Source organism: Geospiza fortis, unplaced genomic scaffold (genome assembly GCF_000277835.1).
Source record: "Geospiza fortis unplaced genomic scaffold, GeoFor_1.0 scaffold85, whole genome shotgun sequence".
Classification (NCBI taxonomy): domain Eukaryota; kingdom Metazoa; phylum Chordata; class Aves; order Passeriformes; family Thraupidae; genus Geospiza; species Geospiza fortis.
In genome coordinates, this window is record NW_005054358.1 from 2,637,387 (window position 1) to 2,651,677 (window position 14,291).

General features: G+C 48.7%; 1 protein-coding gene across 1 annotated transcript in view; it reads right to left on the reverse strand.

Moving 5' to 3' along the window:
- The window catches only part of WHRN (whirlin), a 57,688-nt gene that overhangs the window by 16,068 nt on the left and 27,329 nt on the right, over positions 1-14,291 (reverse strand). Inside the window, exons 4-6 of the mRNA XM_014308136.2 lie at positions 9,997-10,122; positions 2,386-2,588; positions 1,023-1,059 (exon numbers count right to left, since the gene is read on the reverse strand). Coding sequence (XP_014163611.1) covers positions 1,023-1,059; positions 2,386-2,588; positions 9,997-10,122 — 366 coding nt within the window. The remainder of the gene's footprint in view (positions 1-1,022; positions 1,060-2,385; positions 2,589-9,996; positions 10,123-14,291) is intronic.

The window sequence follows — 14,291 nt, forward strand, 5'->3', positions numbered from 1 at the left end:
GCCAGGGATGGACAGTGTGGGGTTGTGGGCGGGCTGGGCAGGGACAGGGGCTGGGCTGGGGGATCCCTTCAGTCCCTCCAGCTCAGGATATTCTGTGACACTCTGATTCTCTGAGTCCATGCAGCACCAGTTGAGTTTCCCATCCCTTTTCAGCGAGTGCAGATCCTGTCCCCCAGCAGGCAGTGATTTAATCCCAGGCTGTGTTCCTGTTCCTCCCTGCCAGAACTGGGGGAACTGGGGCCACAGGAGACAGGCCAGCTCCCCATCCTATGGAAAAGGCACATTTTCCCCCACTGCCAGCTTGAAGCAGACCCCTAGTGAAGAAAGAGCCACTGGCAACCAAAGGAACCCCAGGGAGAGACAAGCCTGGCTGCAGATGAAAGACTTTTTCCCTTTGAGAGGGATTTCTGAGGGGAGGCAGAGCTGGCACAGGGATATGGAACCAGACAAGACCCTGACTATCCCAGAGACAGAGAGGAGTTGAGGCTGGGGAACATGTTTTGCCAGCAAAGAGTACAAAGCTGTTATCAGTGAGAGCCACCTGTGAAACCTCCCTGCTTAATTTCCATTTAAAAGCAATGTGCTTTGCAAGGAGGTGTCGAGGAGATGCTGGCACAGAGCTGCAGGCACAGCACAGGGTGAGTCCCTGTGCCTGGTGAGCTGGGGAGGGCTGGCTCAGCTCTGCCTCGGGCTGGGACACACCCCTGCAGCTCCCAGGGCTCACAGACAGCCACATGAGGCCAGTCATGGTCACCTCTGCAGGGTGGAGAGGTCCCCACGGTCCTTGTCCATGGGTGATCATTGCCCCTTGCCCAAGAAGGCTGGAGGGCACCAGATGTGCTTAGAAGTGGCACAGGAGAGGGGACACCACTGTGTCACTATAGAACACAGCATGGGGAGGAGAAAAGCCCATTAAAATCCCAAACCAGCTTCCCTGCTGTAACCAGGAGCACGGGCCCTCCCTCCCATGGAAATAAACCACAATAGCAGTGATAATTTCACAAGGATCAGGAATGTCTTACCCTGGCTGCCACGTCCATGGCATGGTCACCCACTGCCCTGCGAGGAGGGAGAAGATCAGTTAGCCCTGAGTGCCTGGCACCTGGCACCTGGCACAGCACCTGGTGCCTGCTTTCCTCTCTGGAGAGCCACAAGCTTCTGGCAGGGGACAAGGGGAAGGGACTGTGGATGTGACAAGTTGGTCAGAGAGTGAAACAGACAACTATCCCAGGCATTGCTCTGGGAAAAGCTGTGAGAAGCTCAGAGAAAAGAATTAAAACAATTCTTATGTTAAGTCTCTGCAGCTGGTGTTTGTGAACATGTGGAACGTGTTCTACGTGATGTTTATGGAAAGATGGTGCTGCTCCTAATTAACCAATTGGGTGACAGGTGTTATTAGAACCAGTCAGGTTCTGGGTGAATGATGTTGCTTATATAACTGTGAAGTTTCGTAATAAAGGAGCTTTTATGTCTTCTGAAAATGCACGGAGTTGTGTCACCTTCATTCCTGTTCCTGACTCAACAGTGACATTGGACAGCACAACCTTGTCCACACCTGCTGCACCCTACAAGCCAGAGATTGTTCCCTGATACAGGAGCAGACCCCATTCTGGGGAGCTCCATGGACAGGCTGGGGGTCCCCATCCTCCCAGGGGCTCTGAGCTGAGAGACCTCCCCATAAAAGCCCCTGTCTCAGGTTGGAAATGGGGGTATATATTCAATTCCTATCTGTCAGAGCTGGGGCAGTTCTCTGCTGTCCATGGGGCAGTTTTCTTTATCTCTCCCACACCCAATCCTCCCTCCAGGAGATCTCTGCTGTCCATGGCCACTGAGTGTCCCTGCAGGGCTGATCCAATTCCAGCATCCCATGGGGAGATGCTGCGCCCAGGGGAGGAGCCAAGCATTCCTACCTGGATCCAATCTGAGCCTGGAGCAGCACAGCAGCCTTTGCCCACTGCATTGCCAGAGGAGCAGCTTTCTGCTGCCCTGCATTGCCAGAGGGAGCCCAGGCCCATCTGCAGCAGCCCTGGAGCTGCAGAGGAAAACTCCCCCCTTGTGCAGGATCCCTGCTCCAGCAGCAGCACAGCTGGCACTGCAGGAGGGCTGAGCCCCCATGGGATGGGGCTGTGCCACCCCCTGACACACAGGGGGGCAGGGTTTGTTCTCACTCTAGCAGTTATTTTTTTGTTGTTGTTTGTGCTATTATATTTGTATTTTTTAGCTTTTCTAGTAAAGAGCTGTTATTCCTATTCCCATATCTTTGCCTGAGAGCATCTTAATTTCAAAATTATAATAATTTGGAGGAAGAAGGTTTACATTTTCCATTTCAGGGGAGGTTCCTGCCCTCCTTAGCAGACAATCCCAGTCAGCCCCCCAGGCCCTTACCCTGCAGAGCTGAGCAGGGTCTCCCCGAGCTGGGAGCTGCTGATCCAGCGGGTCTCATCCACGGTGGTGCGGGCGTGGGGCAGGCGCCCGATGTCCTTCACCGTCATCATCAGGTGCCGCGAGGACTTGAGCAGCTTCACAGCCTCGTCGTGGGGGATGCTCAGGAAGCTCCGGCCGTTCACCTCCAAGATCTGGTCTCCCACCTGTGGAACGAGGATGGACTGAGCCTGGTGTGTTCTTAGAGCTCTCCTGTTGGGAATAACACTTTCCTGTCCCAGCAGGGAGGTGCTGCCCAGTCTAAGCCAGCTCCAAAGTGGGGTGCAGCAGCTGGAGGGACCAGGGACAATGCTGCTGGATGGAGATCATTGTCACTGTCATATTTTCTGAAAAATCCTCTTTGCCCAGAATTTCTCTCCTGAAAAGAAGTTGAGATGCCTCAGAGGAAAAGGAAAACAATATTATCTCATTTGCTTCTCCTGTGTTTTGCTGCTTTGGAATGTGGTTGGGAATTGTTTATCCAACATGTGAATTGTTTTGACTTAATGACCAATCACGGTCACGCTGTTTGAACTCTGGAAGGAGTCATGAGTTTTTAGTATCTTGTTAAGCCTCCTGTCAGTATCCTTTCTCTATTCCTTAGTATAGTTTTAGTACAGTATTCTTTAATATAATATAGAACATAAAATAATAAATTAGCCTTCTAAGAACATGGAGTCAGATTCATCATTTCCTCCCTTCATCCGGGGGACCCTGAAAACACCACGATCATCCCTCAAGCTGGCAGCCAGTGAGGCTGGAGGGGCCTGTTGAGGATCCCAGCTCAGACTGATCTTCTGCCCAGTCTCCTCCACCAACCAGACCAACCCCAAAGAATATCAAGGCATGCATCCCAGTCCCTGCTGCTGCTCTGGGATGCCAGGAACCATCTGTGGAGGCCCCAGCCCTCAGATCTCTGCATGCAGCAGGGAGGGTCTCACCACAGCCTCCAGCACCCTGCAAACTGCAGCATCTGGCACAGCTGCATTCCATCTCTCCTCTGCTGTTTCCTCCCCTAAGAGATTTCATTCTGTGGGCAAGGCCTTTGCTGGAATCAGGAGCTGCCCTGACAGCCTGGCCTTGTTTGACACAGCACCCATCTGGTGTTTCACCCTTCATCCCAGGTCCTCTTCCTCTGTGCTCCCAGGGCTGCTCCTCCTCACTCCCATATCACAATTCACCCTATTCCCGATAAACTACATTTTTGGAAACTGGCCTTTCCTATCTTTGCTTAACCACAGGCCTCAGCTCAGCTCTACCAAAACACAGCAGGGATTTTCTCCTTGCCTGGCCAGCAAGGAGACACAGGGAGAGAAAAGTTGCAGAGAAGTGAAACAAATGATCAGTGGCAGATGAAGGTGCCTGTGAAAGGACAGATGGAAGAGATTAGGCCTGTTAAATTTAGAGAGGAGATCATGTGGGAGGCTGGATGGAGCTATACAAAATAAGGCTGGCAATAATGAGAAGCCAGAGAAGGGCTCCTGTTTGCCCTTCCCTCTGCTCAAAGGACAGAGGAGGCTCAGGGAGGCTGGGAGGATGCTCAGAGTGGTGCTGAGGGGAAAAAGGACCTGCAGCAGGAACCTCATGGAGTCATTTGGAAAAGGCCTTTAGGATCATTGAGTCCAGATGCAGCAGAGCTCAGCTCCATCCAGGGACCCTGAGTGGATTTGCCTCATTCTTCACCATGAAGTTCAATGGTTTGTGTTGGAAGTGACCTAAAACATCCCACCAGTGTGAAGGAAGGGATCCCAGGGGAAGGCAAATGACACAAATGACCCCAACCACGGGGCTCCACAAATATCTCAGGTTCCCTTTGAGCTCTGTCAGATTTAAATCCACTGTCGGAAAATTGCTGGCTACCTGTGGATTCTTTGCTTCTTTTCTGCCAGGGCCAGGATTAAATCACAAGATGGTATTTCTTGTTTGGACTCAGATGTTTATTAGCTCTTATCTATATTACAGTCTCACAAACCATGAGTTCCACAGCACTTCAACAAACTAAAAAATGGAGCCATGTCTCTCTCTCTACAAGGCCTTTTAAGGATAAACTGTCCAATTAAGAAGTGACACCTAAATTATTTTTACTTTTAACTCAATAACCAACCACCTATGGCCTGCAATGTGGATTTTTTATCAAATTACACAAACCCACCCAAATCCATGGAGAAGAAGGTGAAGGAGAAGAAGGTGAAAAAGAAGGAGAAGAAGAAGGACCCGCCCTTCTCTAAAACCTCCATCTTGCTTTATATATATTACTGTATTCTAAACCCTTAAACTCTGATTTTTCTACCCTGTGATATCACAAACTTCTGTTCAAACTCCACACCCACAATCCCAGTTCTGTCATTCCATTTTGGAAGCTTCTCCACGGCCTCAGGTCAATGCAGTGTTCTCTTGGGGATCAGTCTGTCAGCAGAGAAAGTCTGAAATTCTCAGTAACCAGGGTTCCAACAGATACCAATGGAACAGGGGAGGGGAATTATGCCAGGGTCTGAAATGCCAAGAGAAACCCCCACTCAGGTGCACAGATATCATCTCCCAGGCCTTTCTGATCCATCAGAAAATCCCCTGGAGTGGATTTTGCCGCTCAAACAAGCAGCACAGAGTTCACTGCAACACCAAAACAATAAAAATCCAAACTTGATTAGGCAGTTTTATTGAAATTATGAATCTTTAATGGTTTTCCATAGCAGGGATTAAATTTTCATGATTTTTTGGTTCAGGACAGTTACACGGGTTTAATAATCTTTAATTTCTCCTTTAAAGAGTGAACCAAGAGGAGCCTGGCACGCTCTTGTAGCATCAGGGAGACCAGAGGGAACCTGGATTTTTTGCTAATTAACATAGATAATTATATTTCCCCCTAAAGTCAAGGACAAATGGGAAAGTAACAAAAAATCTGCAGAGATGCAATAAAACAAAAGCTGACCCTGAGAAATTATTTGCTGTATTCACAGCTCCAAACTGGCACAGAATAAAGGAAATAATAATAAGACACACACCCACACACACACAAAAAGTTACAATAAAACACAGGAAAATTATTGCCCTGGATATTTCAGGAACTACTTTTCAGTTGTGCTCAGCTAATGGTGGGTGGATACCCAGGATGTGCTGAATGCTTGAACACCTCTGAAAATGTGGATTACTCTCATTTCCCAGGGAAAATTGTAGCCTGAAATGCAGGGGCTGAACACGACACGCAAAAGGTGACAGACCATGAGAAAAAGAGAGTTTGGAAATTACACCTTGATGACAGCCCTGGCTCCTTCTCCTTCTGGAGACAGTGGGCAAGGGGAGGTGCAGTCAAGAGAAACGTGATGGGCTTCAGACAAGGGTTCTGAGCAGCAGCAATAATCAGAATTTGCTTGGAAAAATTATCTTTAAAATAATCAGAGTTTGCTCTGAAAAATTCTCTTAAAAGTAATCAGAATTTGCTCTGAAAATTTCTCTTTAATCAGAATTTGCTCTGGGAGAAATTCAATCACACATACAGAAAAATAGGCAAGAGATTTTAAATGTGAGTTAAGGTTAAAAGATACCAAACTGAGCTGGGAAGAACAGGGCCAAGGGGATGATGCCAAATGGGTTGGCACTGGCACCAGTCCTGTTAATGCCACTGAAGTGCCAGCAGAGAGGTTAATGACACTGGAGATAGCACTAAAGTAGAAGGAGCCTCTCTCCAGCACAAATAATTACCAAAAGCCCTTAAAAAATTAAAGATAAGGGCAGGAAAATGTATGGATCAATTTGGAATTGACCAAATGAAGGCTCCCAGTAAATAAGGGAGTGCTCAGCTTCTCCAGGAGGGAAGGGGGTCCAGGCAGATGATCCAGATGACCCATGTGGGAAGGACAGACCTGTGGCATTCACATTCTCTGAAAAAATCCCTTTGCTCAGGATTCTTCTCCTGGGAAGCTGAGACGCCTCAGAGAAAAGGAAAACAATTCTTCTCTCATTTGCTTCTCCTGTGTTGTGCTCATGTGGAATGTGTTTGGAGATTGTTTACCCACAGGTGATTGTTCCATTGGATTCTGCTGGGAGTTGTTTTCACTCTTTGGTCAATCATGGCCAAGCTGTGTCAGGACTCTGGAGAGAGTCAGGAGTTTTCATTATTACCTTTTTAGCATTCTGTATGAATCCTTTCTGTATTCTTTAGTATAGTTTATTATTCTTTAATATGACATAGTATAATAAAGTAATAAATTAGCCTTGTGAGAACATGGAGTCAGATTCATCATTCCTGCCTTTGTCAGGACATTCCCAGCAAATCCAACATAGGACAGGGAATGAGGGTGCCATGGCTGGGGGTCCTTTCCCCAAACACTGCAGCCCAAAGAGAGGAGATGAGAGCCCAGGGAGGGAAGGGGCTCTCTGGGGTGGCAGTGCTTGTCTGTGGCCGCATTTCTCTTCACAAAGAAAAGCAAGGCACAACCTCCCAAGGATATTTTCTGGGAATCATAGCGAGGAATCTCAGAGAAAGAAAAAACAATTTTTATCTCAATTGCTGCTCCTCTTGTTGTGCTCACGTGGAATGTGTTCTGGAGATTGTTTACCTGAGGTGACCAATTGCATCCACGTGTGTGTGTCAGGACTGTCAGCAGACAGTCCAAGATTTGGTGGAGTTGAGTGCTTGTGCAGTTTCAGTTTAGATGTAGCGTGATATAGTATAGAATAATATAGTATAATAAAGTAATTAATTAGCCTTCTGATACCCACGGAGTCAGATGCATCATTTCTCCCTGCCAGGGGGGGTTGCTTGCTTTTCCAATAGTTGTGGCACTGGTGGGGGGAGGTTTTTGGTGGCCTCCCAGGAGAGGAAATTTCTGTCCCCATCAAGGTGACACCACTGGAAGGACCAGGAGAAATGTGACATCTTGGGTACCACAACCACAACCTCCTGAGTGACTTTGTCCCTTTGCAGCTCATTCCCAAACTCCGAAGGAGCCACAAGGTTTTTATTCCATCTTGTCTTTTTCCAGGACATTTGTCTGTGTCCAGACCTCAAAGCTCACTGCAGCTTTCAAGGGGTGGCTTTGGGATGAGTTTGCAGATGACACCAAATGTGTCCAGGGAAGGGAATGGAGCTGGGGAAGGGTCTGGAGCCCCAGGGGAGGCTGAGGGAGCTGGGAAGGGGCTCAGCCTGGAGCAGAGGAGGCTCAGGGGCCCTTGTGGCTCTGCACAGCTCCTGCCAGGAGGGCACAGCCGGGGGGGTCGGGCTGTGCTCCAGGGAACAGGGACAGGAGCAGAGGGAACGGCTCAGGCTGGGCCAGGGCAGGCTCAGGGCAGATATTTAAGAAAAAAACTTCACCAAAAGGGTTGAAAGGACTCCAAAGTCCCCATCCCTTGAAGGATTTAAAAGCCATGTGGATGTGGCACCTGGGGACATGGGGCAGTGCTGGCCTTGCAGTGCTGGAGAAATGGTTGGACACAATGAACTTGGAGATCTTCAGCCTAAATTACTCTTTGTTTTATGACAGCCAGTGCTGAGGTAAAATCATTCAGCTCTTCCTATTTACAGTCTCCCTTTCCCTCTCCTCTCATATCTGGATAAATATGGATCATGATTTTCACCCCAGCCCTCGTTCTGGGAACTCAATATTGAGTTGTTTGCTCAGAGCAAGCTCCCTGGAATCTGCTATTTCTGATTTAAAGGTCAAGGAGAGCAAACAAAAATGGCTTAAGGACAAAAAAGAACCCCAATCCTGACAAAACACAGCACCAGGAAAAATGAGCAAGGAAGAAATGAGGGCCAGCAGGGCCAGGAACAGCATCAGGAGCTCAGCTCGTGCCAGCACCACTGGGGACAGCAGGAAGGAGGCAGGGAGGACAGGAGCTGAAAGCAAACGAGGCTGACTCACCCCCCTCCTCCTCCAACCCCCACCTCTTCACTCTCAGAACTTCCTTGGAGGCAGCAGATTTTCAACCATGCCCCAAGAACACGTTGCCAGAAGTTTCATGAATGAATAAACATCAAGAAGGCCAAGGGCAAGCCTATGAATATTGAGTTATTGCCTGAGTTTTGGCTGCAGTTCTGCCTGCTGAGGGAGCAGGACAGCAGCACCTGAACCAGCACCAGCTCCTCTGGGACCCTCATCTCAGGGTCTTGGTCCTTGTTTCTAGAGCTGGAAAAAGTTTCTGGGCCTCAGAGAAACTTCCTTGGCTTTGCCTGGCTTTCAGTAGCTTTTGATTATCCTTCCATCAAAATTTAAGGGAAGTGTAAAACATTAATTATTTATTTTTGTTATTATTTAAAGAGTCTGAAATTTTGATTTGGTGCCATAGATACAAAGAGGTAAAAATGAAATGTCTGACAACATTACAGATTGGTTTGGGTTAAAAGGGAGCTTAAATCCCATCCAGCCTCACCAGGAGACCTCCCACTGTCCCAGGCTGCTCCCAGCCCTGTCCAGCCTGGCCTTGGGCACTGCCAGGGATCCAGGGCCTGCCCACCCTCCCAGGGAAGGATTTCTGCCTTGTCTCTCATCTAAACAGCACCTCAGAATCAGCTCAATTCTGGCAACAAACTCAGTGAAAGCAGCAAAGCCCTCAGAAGGATCCACTCCTGGGAAGCCAGCAGGAACCTTCCCATCCACCCAGCCAGGCTGTGTTGAGCTCATATTGAGCAATCCCACAATATTTCCATTTCAGAGAGCAACAAATTACCTGGAAATCACATTTATCTGTGAATACCACATTTATCCACCAGTTCTTGCTTCCTTGTGGCATCACATCCCTTCCACCACCACCACCTGGAGCAGCAATATTCACCCCAACATGTCTAACAGCAGGACATAAAAGGCCTTTTTTTACCTCCAAACCTCCAGGCAGCACTGAATTTACAGCCTGTAGCATACACAAATCAGGAGGGGAAGCAGCTGTGAGCATCTGAAATCACACCAAGGCTGGCATCCAGCACAGCCCGAGCCTGCTGGACACACAAATCACTGCCTGGAGAGCACAGCAGCAAGGGAGGGATCTCCAGAATCAACCAGCAGAGGCTCAGGTGTGCAAACAACAGTGGCAGGACCTGGGGGGACAGGGCAGGGAACTGGCACTGCCCTGGGTGCTGAGTGTGGCTATTTGCTGGCATTCCAAGCAGGCAGGAGGGATCCAGCCAGGAGTTCTGCTGTTGGGACTGTCCCTGTGACATCTCCTCACTGCCAGGGGGATGCAAAAGGAATAGAAGCAGAGATTTCCCTGAGCAGCAAACCCAGGGAACAGGAAAAACACCAAGGAAAACAATGCAGCTTCTTCTTTCTCATGCTGTATTTAAACTTTCAGGCTTCTGGGGTTTAGGGGATGGATCCTGACCCTGGCACAGGGGACAAAAACGCTGATGTCACCCACAGAAGCTCCAGGGAGTCCCTCCCCTTTTCAGTGACAGGATGAGGAGCAATAAACTACAACACAACAAGTTCCACATCAACATGAGGAAGAAATTCCTTCCCTGAAGGTGGCAGAGCTCTGGAACAGCTGCCCGGGGATGAGGTGGAGTCTCCCTCTCTGGAGACATCCCAACCCCACCTGGACACGTTCCTGGTCACCTGCCACCCTCTCTGGGATCACTCTCACCTTCAATCCAGTGCTCTCTGCCTCGGAGCCCTTGTCCACACCTGTGATGTAGATGCCCAGGGAATATTCTGCCCCTCCTCGGATCATGAGGCCCAGGGATTTCCCTTCGTTCAGGACCAGGTTCACCTGCAGGGGAACAGGGAGAGACATTGATGTGGTGTCCAAAGCAGAGGTGGGACACAGCCACAGAGCTGGGCTGGACAGCAGCTCCTGGGGGGCAGAGGAGGCAGTGGGAGCCAGGAGGAAAAGCTCTGGGGGCTGAGAGGTTCAGCTACATCAGGGGAAGCACGTGTGGGTGGATTTTCAGCCAGGATCTTTAATGGAAAACTCTTCCCCCCCAACCCAGGGAGGTGTGATGTCTTGGAGTGGCTACCTAGAACAGAGGCTAGAGCAGATAAAGACAATAAAAGTATTTATTAAAGGCCAGCAAATCAGCTGGTCCACAGGAGTTTTCCACTCTCTCCTCTTACAGGTTTTCTGTAGTTTCCTTCATTTGCATCACAATCATCACAAGGACCCTGAAGACCCCAACAGGAGCTCTGGCCTGGCTGAGCTGGACGTTTTCTGGATGTTATGTGATCGTTTGCAGGTGTGCTCGCTGTGCCTTCACAGAACACTGCTTTGAACAGGCTCTGATAAACGGTGGTTTGTCCTTGCACACTCACACCTGCCCCCCAGACCGAGGGTCTCAACACAATGGCCCAGGAATCTTCTCCACCATTTGGCCAGATGCCCCTCCTTTGGACTGGGACTATATAAACTGGAACAGTTGAGAGGGCTTTGGTGAACCCCCACAGACGATGGTGAATCTGTGTGGCTGGACCATGAGGATTCTGGCTCATTGGTAGCTATATTCCCCTTCCCCTCTTTTTCTTTCTATCCTTTATTTCCTTTTCTGATCCCTCTATCGCATTTGCTGTTGGCCCTCAATAAAGGTGCATTTGTTGTGATAAAACTGACAGTCCCTGCTGTTTGTCTTGTGCACTTTTGGGATTTGGAAAGGAACCATCAGAACTCACTTGCCCTGCTGGATCATGACACAGGTGCACCCCTGGGGCAGAGACCTGAGAACAGCCCCCAAAACCCCAGGAGCAGCAGTGGGGTGGTGCCAGGCAGCACTGGCTGTGAATTGCCCCTCTGGTGTTGCTGCCTGAGCAAACAGAGCCATGATCCCCTATTGGATTTGCAGGGAATGTCCCAACAAAGGCAGGAACGGTGAATCTGACTCCATGTTCTCACAAGGCTCATTTATTACTTTATTATACTATATTATATTAAAGAATACTATACGATACTAAAGATTACAGAAAGGATACTTACAGAATGCTAAAAAGATAATAATGAAAACTCCTGACTCTTTCCAGAGTCCTGACACAGCTGGGCCCTGATTGGCCAAAGAGTGAAAACAACTCCCAGCAGAATGCAATGGAACAATCACCTGTGGGTAAACAATCTCCAAACACATTCCACATGAGCACAACACAGGAGAAGCAAATGAGAGAAGAATTGTTTTCCTTTCTCTGAGGCTTCTCAGCTTCCCAGGAGAAGAATCCTGAGCAAAGGGATTTTTCCAGAGAATGTGAATGCCACAATCCCTCTCCACCCAGCCTGGCTTGAGCCCAGCTCCAGCCCTCTGCCCTGGGCAGAGCTGACTGTGCAGGGCCATTCCAGGCACTCCCCACAGGACAAACCCCACTGGGATAATCACGTGCCTGATTATCTCCAATTAACAACGTCAGGACGACCCTTCCATAGATCCAGCACATCCTGCAGAAGGCATTTCATACTCCCCACAACCTGCCAGCAGCACCTGGGCAGATGTTCTCCCCACCAAATGCTAATTGCAAACCCAGCTTCCCCCTGCCTTCATCCACCCTCTCCTCCTCACGGGGCCTGACAATATCTGGGTGTTCAGGTGGGAATTTGGAGAGCACAGCAATCCTGTGCTCAGCCCTCTCGAGGACTGTCCATTTAAATTGGCCTTTGTTCACTCTCTGCATGACACTTTTAAAATGAATAACTCCAGGGTTTTTTTTTTTTTTTTTTGCTTTGCTCCCAAGTTTTGAGTCACTTCTGGATAAAGCAGTAATAAAAACAAATGAGAAAAGCCAAAATGTGTTTCACACTGATAGAAACAGCCAGAAACAAGCTGTTTGTGAAGGGCTTTTATATTTAAACCCTTTTACTGCAGTCAAACCAAAATCTTGAACATTTACCTGGATGGAAAAATAATTCCCAGCCTCAAGTCAGTAATTAATCCATCTTTCTAGAGGACACAGCATCACAGAGGGAATTCAGGCCAGCCTTAGAGTGGCTGGTATTGAAAACCCATTTTCTGTCTTGGTGACAGAAACAGAAATCAGCAGCAGGACACAAATCCACCTAAGGCTCCAAATTCTGGATTTAGAGAAATGGATGCAAAGCTGGAACAAGAATTGTAAAACATCAACTATCTGTACCAGCATCCTTCTCTGAAAAACCTGATGTTCCCTAGGTTTCCTTTTGCTGCTTTAAAGGGCAGAAAGTGCTGGAAACAATTTTAGCATGGAAGGATTATAAAGGAATTACAGAGACCTTCAGGCTGGAGAGACGAGCTGGGCATTGGACCCACACAAAGGAGCAGCTGCCTGTCACATCCAAGGGCACTTTGGTTTTCTCATCACAGGCAAACCTTGCTCTGAACCACAGAATAGTTGGCTGAGTGTTTTTGAAAATTAGGAAAAGATTCAACTTTTCTGAAGTGCTGTTACAGGGAAATTTAGGATTTCCCTGCTCTAAGTTTTTCACCCCACCGTGGCTGTGCCTCTCAAAAAATCCCCCAGTTTGGGAAAAAAATACAAATAGGAGAAATGCAGCGAGGTGCCTGGAATCACAGAGCACACCAGGATAGACTGGGAATGCCAAAATTCCCTCTGTAAGTCCCTGAATGACATTTCTGTGCGCTGGGGGTGGCTCCAGGAGGGCAGCTCTGCAGGCAGACATTTCCATTTCCCTTTAACACTATCCTGGTAAGCTGAGAAGCTGCTCCCCCCAGCTGGGGAGAGCATCAGATGGAGTACGAGATACCCCCTGTCCCTCTGCTCCTCAGGTGCTGCCACGTGAGCTGCTCTGTTTGGCCTGGCCAAAATGTGGAGACAATTAATTAACACTTTATATGGAGTTTATAGAGTTATACACTAATGCAGCACAGGGTTTGAAAAATATAAAGGTTAAAACCTGAAGGCATCAGGTGAGAGGGACTTTCTGATGAGGAACCTGTGGGAGAAGAGAGGACTGAGAGGGGATCTCACCAATCCAAATAAATACCTCCAAGGGGTGTCAGAGGATGGTTTGCCCTGTACTGAGCAAACCTGTGCTTCCAGAGGCAGGAAAGGCACGGATACAGAAATCCTGGAGCCACAAAAAACCAGCAAATCCGAGCTGTGTGTGCAAACCTGTGCTTCCAGAGGCAGGAAAAGCAAGCAAACAGAAATCCTGGAGCCAAAACCAGAAATCCTGGAGCCACAAAAACCACCAAACTCAAGCTGTGTGTGCAAACGTGCACTTCCAGAGGCAAGGAAGGCATGGATATAGAAATCCTGGAGCCCCAAAAACCAGCAAATCCAAGCTGTGTGTGCAAACCTGCACTTCCAGAGGCAGGAAAGGCACGGATACAGAAATCCTGCATCCACAAAAAAACAACAAACCCAAGCTGTGTGCGCAAACCTGCTGGCAGCCCAGAAAGTTGGGCAGCTCAGGGCTTAATTGCATCTCTTAATCAGCTAATAGCTGCAGCAGGAGCTGCCAGGAGCAGCGTGGCAGAGAGCAGGGGGCAGCCAGCTCAGAGACTCACTGCAGATTTTGGGAATGGCTGGGGAAGGAAGAGAGTGCTGGGCTCAGCCTGGGGAGGGGAGGTGAGGCCTTTTGGGCTATCTAAAACCAGAGGCCAGACAAAATTAAGGCAATAAAAAGCATTTCTATTTATTGAAAAGCCTTCAGGAACATTTAGGGCATTTAAGCCCCCCAGGGGCTACACCCAAAATGGATGATGGGTCACAGGTTTTCACTTTTATAAGTTTGGGCCATTATTGGGGGTTAATCTGCCAATTACAGCTTCAGCTAATGAAGTCATTCACCCCAAGTTTGCTCCCCCCAAACTCATTTTTGTTCCCATCTCTGGGGCCTGAGGCAGTGAGGTGTCCTTGATTGCCAGGCCTGGAGAGGAATTGTTGTGTCTGCCCAAATGGGAAAGCAGCAGCTCACACTGTGTGTGGGGTTTGGAGTTACACACTAAAGAACTGCAGGGTTACAAATGT